General features: G+C 65.9%; 1 protein-coding gene across 1 annotated transcript; it reads right to left on the bottom strand.

Annotated features, from left to right (window-relative positions):
* Positions 1-3,143: 3,143 nt before the first annotated feature.
* MNEG_7869 (hypothetical protein) lies at positions 3,144-3,949 on the bottom strand (the record flags this gene model as incomplete). Its single annotated transcript, XM_014043657.1, has 3 exons — positions 3,144-3,391; positions 3,632-3,679; positions 3,898-3,949. The coding sequence occupies 3 exons, from the start codon at positions 3,947-3,949 to the stop codon at positions 3,144-3,146; spliced, it is 348 nt and encodes a 115-aa protein (XP_013899111.1).
* Positions 3,950-6,320: the final 2,371 nt, after the last annotated feature.

Raw genomic sequence — 6,320 nt, forward strand, 5'->3', positions numbered from 1 at the left:
ACCTACCAATGTGTCACGGCGCCAGGTGGCGCACAGCCCTTATTCTGGAGCGCTGGACTGCCTGAGGCAGGTGCTGCGGCAGGAGGGTGTCGGGGCGCTGTTCAGATCCTACAGGTGCGGGGCCGCTTGATTTCTTTAATGCGGTCTGGGGTTTTTGCGGCTGGCAGGATGCAGAGTGGGCAGAGCGGTGTTCCAAGCCAGTCCAGCATCCGGGTTCAGCATGAAACGCAGCGCCGGGCGAGTGACCAGGCGGAGCTGGCGGCAAGAGCGTGGCACGAGCAGTGCCACGTCAGCTGTCGGCAACCTGATGGCACCGGCTGCAGCCGGCATTTGTGTACAAGGGGTGCTTACACAGCCCGCAGCAGGACCAGTCAAGCCAGAGAATCAACAAACCTGGATTTGCAAATCCCAAAGCTGGGCCATGTTTTGCTCTGCTGTCCTGTCTGAGAGCGCCTCACTTGCCGACTGCGATGCCCATGCTGATTTTGCTGCCCCTCTCATGTTGTCCAACCCCCTTCTCCCTGCATTACACACGCATGCACGAGCATGGGCGTACACGCACACACACACACACACACACACACACACACACACACATACACATGAGTCATGCATGAGTGCGCGCGCGCCCACCGTGCTCCCCCACCAAACCAGGACGACCATTATCATGAACATCCCTTACACCGCCGTGCACTTCCCCATCTACGAGTCTTCCAAGAAGCTTCTCAACCACCTCCGCGCCACGTCAGCATCATCCTCGTCCCCCAACTCTCCCTCAGCAGCAGCAGCAGCAGCAGCAGCAGCAGCAGGAACAGCAGCAGCAGCAGCAGCAGCGCCAGCAGCAGCCCAGGGGTCGGAGGCAGGGCCGCTGCCTGGCTTGTCGTCCGTCGTCGCTGCGTCGCCGGAAGCGGAAGCTGCAGAGGCGGAGGAGGAGGGGCTCGCGGTGCAGGTATTGGCCGGCGGCCTGGCGGGCGGCGCGGCGGCGGCGGTGACTAATCCTCTAGACGTGGTGAAGACGCGGCTGCAGACAGAGGGAATGCACTCCTCGCGGCGCTACGCGACAAGCGCAGTGGTGGGCGCGGGGTTCAGCGCTTAGGGATCAGGGTTTGGGCCACCCTCCGGCTCACCGTAGTTCTCGGCCCCGGCCAGCGCGCGGCGGTTGCTGCATCGCGGCTGGAGGGGCGGTGGCGTGGCCTTGCTTGCAGGCACACGCGGGAGGATGCGTGTCCGGGCTCCGCGCGGCGGCGCGTGTGCCGGCTTCCCCGCTGTTGACTGCTGATGCGGGAGCCCGTCCGCCCGGATTCCTCCTAGTCCTGTGGCAGCCACGCGGCCGCAGCTGCAGGATCGCTTTTGGAGCTGAAATTGGGAAGCTTCTCTTCTTGCCCGTGCAGGTCCCAATGCTGCGCCGTATCGTGCAAGAGGAGGGGGCCGCGGCGATCTGGCGGGGCTGGCAGCCGCGGGTGCTGTTCAATGCGCCGTCGGCGGCCATCTGCTGGGGCATATACGAGTCATCCAAAGCCCTGCTGCTTCAGGACTGAGCGTGCTGTGAGGTTTGCCCTGGCCGGGCCTGTCGACGGGCGTCGTGGATCCTCGTGCCTGTGCGGGCCCGTGCTGGGGTGCGGGCGGCCGCCGGCGTGCTGGAAATGGCTGCAATGCCGTTTTGGCTGCGGGCTGGTTGTGTGGCAGCTTGGGGCCGTCGCACACCAAGCCTGCGAGCAGTCGTTCACGTTTCAAGGCAGGTGGCGTCTACACTTGCTTGCTGCAGCAGCTGTCGGCGCGAGTTTTGCGCGCCCAGCCCCTCGTGCGCATACGTTTGTCTGTGGCCGTTGTGATGCAGCCTTCGGAGCCGTTTAGGTCGTGTCTTTCTTGTGAGCAACAGCGAGAACACTTGTTGATGGTGTTCGTTTCCTGGTCCATTCTATACAGCCATCCGCTGCATTACAATCTTGTGCAGCATCCGCCTCATGTTGGCTGAACCTGCACCTTCCAGCAAATCCAATCCAACCGCTTGCACCGAGACCTGACTTGCGCCCCCCGTGCTTCGCGCCCGCTGGAAGAGCAATCGCAGCAAGCCTGGGCTCTTGTGCAGGAGCCCTGAAGCTCCACCCGGCGAATCTCTGTGCTGCCAGCATTCACCCCTCCTTGGCGAGTCTGAATCTGTAATTCTGCCTATGCTGTCCTACCTTCTATCTCAGAGCCAATCGACCCAATATTTGGTCTCGGTTTCTGATACTCATATGCGTTGCGCGTTGTCGAGTACTTTGCGGGGCACGCAGCCGTCGGCTCGCGTCGGTGCCCCCCAACCTTGCTTGTGCTGCAGACGCACAGCGGCACGCGTGCATACGCGCGCTGGCTTGCTGGCCGCGGCGTCGTCAACACACATGCAGTACTTGATACGCGCGGACGCTGGCGACGGCAACACATACAGGGGGCCCTGCGTATATGAACGCGCTCCTACCCCAAGGTCACAGCCACCCGTCAAAAAGGGGTTGTCGGTGCCACCACCATGGGCGTGCAGTCGCGGGGTGCAGCGGCCCAGGAAGCTTTCGTCCCAAGCGGTCCGCGCCTGGTGAGGTGGCGGGGTGCCTCCTCGGCACAATTGCATCATGCTCCGGGCCGCAGCCTTTTGGCCAAGAAGGCACGGCCTTTTGCACCACGCCGCGCACCGCAAGAAAGTGCTGGTTGGGGCAGGGCGCGAGCTGAGAGAGTGATGTGGGGTGTTTTGCTGCGGGCTGGCCAGCAGGTAAGGTGTGAGAAGCGATGGCATCGGCCGTGGACAGTGAAGCGGGAGTGTCAGTGCCGCCAACAACGTGCTGCTCCCTGGGCACGCCGCGCAGCTGCACACGGCTGGGGGCGGTGGCGGGGCTGCGACAAACTGCGGCCAAAAACACACACAACGCGAGCGCCGCAAGGGGCTTATGCTGCCTTAACTTGCATGTTGTACATGGCAGGGCGCCAGGGGGGCCAGGGGCCGCCGCTCAGCAGGCGCCGCGCTGCAAGCTGGGGGCCATCGCTGCAAACTTCAAAACCACATGCTGCAACCAACTCAAGCCAACCAGAGCCGGTCACCAGCCCCCTCTTGCCACAAGGGGTCGGTCCAGTGCCCAAATGGAAGGGCGATCATCACACGTGTCAGAATGATGTCAGCGCAGCTCCTCCGGCCCTCCCAGCTCAAACACGCTCATCAGGCAGACGTGGTCGCTGCCGTAGTCATGAGAGGGCAGGCCGCAGGGCAGCTGCCTCTTGTCAGGCGGCAGCAGCACCGCCACGGGGCGCACGCGCGGCGCCGCGCCCGCAGCCGCGCCCTCCGGCTCGCCGCCGTCGTGTGAGGTGCGATCGGGCGCCGGTTTGAAGCTGCCAAGCGGCTGCTCTGAGTACCAGATGAAGTCGCCTGCAATGAACACGAGGGTCGGCCGGAGGTTGTGGGTGCAGAGGAGAGGGCCAGCTGCTAGTGGGTCGAACAAGGAGGTGAGACGACAGATGCAAGCGGGTGTCCCCAGTGCTGCAGTCAGGGCTGCAAGGCAGTGAGGGAGAGCGAAGCTGCACCTTACAACCACACAATTTTGAGTTCAGGCATGGTGTGGGATTTTGTTCTATATATGACAGAGACTCTGCATCGCCAGCTTCTCACATGTGTTGTGGAACATCATGTGACTCGAGGTGAACTCTGGCTCGCAGCCTTGTGTGGGGGTCAGCAGGCGAGGTTCCAAGAGGGAGTGACGATAGCGCTTGTGGTGGTTAGGAGGGATGAAAGCTGCGGAGAGCAGAGACAGAGGGGCCTAGATGCATTCTTAATTGGCCCCCAGACAGGCCCAAGCCCGGAGAAGATGTGTGTGCTGGCCCTGTCTGCATCTCCCAACTGCAAGGGCTGAGGGCTGTGCACACTTCATGACTCACCCAACACATCCAGGTAGCTGCTGCGCAGCTTCAGGGGGTGGCGCACCACCATCGGGCGCGGCCCTGCCTCCTGCTGATGGTACTGGTCCTGGTGCTGTTCATGGCTAAATCTGGCTTCGGATTTGCCCGGCAACGGGGCAGCAAGCACAGTAGAACCCAGGGCCCTCCGCAATTGGTCCTGTGTCCACTGGGGCCCTCCGCCCTGCGACGAGGCCGATGCAGCGCCAGCGGCGGGCAAATTTGTCCCCACAATGCCAGTGGCAGCTGGAGGGGCGGCGACAGCGGCAGCGGCGGGGGCGGCAGCGGCGGCGGGGGCAGGGGCGGCGGCGGGGCCCGGCTGCGGCGCGGAGGCGGCGGCGGCCATTGCTGGGGGGTTAGCTGGCGCGGGCGCGGCCGGGGGCACGAATTGCTGTGATCCTAGGTAAGGCATCAAAGCGACGCCTCCCGCCGCAACCACTGCGCTCCTGCCGCAATATGACCCACTGCCGCTTCCACTTCCGCCACCGCTGCCGCCGCCGCAGCTGCTGCTGCTGTTGCTGCTGCTGCTGCTGCTGCTGCTGCTGCTGCTGCTGCTGCTGCTGCTGCTGCTGCTGCTGCTGCTGCTGCTGCTGCTGCTGCTTGATGGGGTATGTTGGTTGTGATGGCGCCCCTGCTGCAGCTCGCGCGGCCTCAGCGCCTCATCGCGGCCGCCTTCAGGAGCAGGCGGCAGCAGCTGCGCAGCGCGGGCCTGCTGCAGCAGGTTGTGCCGTAGCGCCGGCTGCGCTTCCTGTTGCTGCTGCTGCTGCTGCGGCTGCTGCTGCTGCCGCCGCTGTTCCTGCAGTGGCGGCGCCGACTCGCCGCCCCGCGCGTCCTCCTGCCCGCCGCCGCCCTTGTAGCCGAAGCCGCTCGTGTTATGGTGCGCGGCGCCGTTTATGGCGCGGCGGTCGATCGATGCCAGGTCGAGCTCCCCCCTGGCGCAGAACTGGTAAAGGGGAGAGCCAGGCACAGTGTTGAAGTCGCCGCAAACGACAACCCCGTGCGTGCGCGCCCTCCTCGGCCGCGCCGCGCACCAGTCCTCGCCGCGGCCGCCGCCGCCGCCGCCGCCGCCGACCTCCTCCCCGGCCGCCTCCTCGCCGCGCGGCCGCCGCGGCGCATGCCAGTGCCGGCGCGGCCGCTTCGCGCGACGACAGACAACTTCGCCGCCGGCGCCGGCGCCGCTGCCCGCATCCATACTGCTGCCGGACGCCGCCGCGCTGCATTCAAGATCAGCGGCGCAGAGCTCGTCATCCGCTCCGGCGGCCGCGGCGGCGAGGGCGGCGGCCATGGAGGCTGCGGCGACAAAGAGTGTTCTGACTTGGCCGAGTTTGATGTCCCCCGCTTCGGGGTTGAACGCGATCTGTGGGGGCGGTTGCCAGGTGGTTGAGGCAGTTGACAGGCGGGTGAGGGGCGGTTGGCAGGTGATTGAGGTGGTTGCAGGTGGTTGAGAGGCGGTCGATTGTGGTTGAGGTGGGTGGCAGGCAATCGGTGCAGGCTGAGGGGTCATCGAGGTTGGTTCATTCAGAAAGATATGCCTGATAGCGTTGTCGAGTAGCCGAGGAGGAGGGGGCCCAGGGCCACATTTGTGTGTGAACACCAGGAGTACGCCGACAAGTGCACAGCTGGCCCCACCAGACGGCCAGCGCGCACCCAGGCCCCAGCCATGAACCCTAAGGCCGGGACGCCTGCAACCGTCTGGCAGCCCGGTGGCTGGATTGGCTGGGTGCGGCGCCCCGCGCGTTTGCCGGCCCCACACCCACGTGCGTGTTGGCCACCAACAGCCCCACGTCCCCATCCAAGGCGCCGCCGCAGCCGCCGCTTCCGCTGTGGGCGCCGCCATGGCCGCTGGCATTCCTGCTGGCGCTGTTGCCGCTGCTTTCCCCGCTCCCGCGGTTGCCCCAGGCCGCCTGCGCCGCTTCGTCACGATCGCCGGAAAGGTGGCACGGTTGAGTGCCGTTCGGCCGGATTTGTCGCATCGGTATCTGCTGCAACCGGTGGTGCTGCTGCTGACGCTGCTGCTGACGCTGCTGCTGATGCTGCTGCAGACGCTGCGTTTGCACATCCGCAGCCGCACCACGCCGCCACAGGCCCCGCATGGACTCCCCCTCCGCCGCCTGCGCGCCTCCGCCGCCGCCGCTGGCCCAGCCACAGACAAACTCATCTCCAACACCAGAGCCGCGGCGGCAGTTCAAGTCGGCAGGCACGGGCGCCGCGGGCCGCGGCGGCTCGGGCTGCGCCGGGCTTAGGGCGACCAGCAAGGCGACGTTGTCCGCCAAACCATGGTCTTTGTACCGCACCCGCCGCACGTGCGTCGCGCGCAGCCGCGTGGCGCGCCAGAACGTGGCGCAGCCGTCGCGGCGCGCGCCGCTGCGGCGGGCAAAGACGGACTCGTACCTGCGTCACCCAGG

This window comes from Monoraphidium neglectum (genome assembly GCF_000611645.1).
Source record: "Monoraphidium neglectum strain SAG 48.87 unplaced genomic scaffold scaffold01435, whole genome shotgun sequence".
NCBI lineage: Eukaryota > Viridiplantae > Chlorophyta > Chlorophyceae > Sphaeropleales > Selenastraceae > Monoraphidium > Monoraphidium neglectum.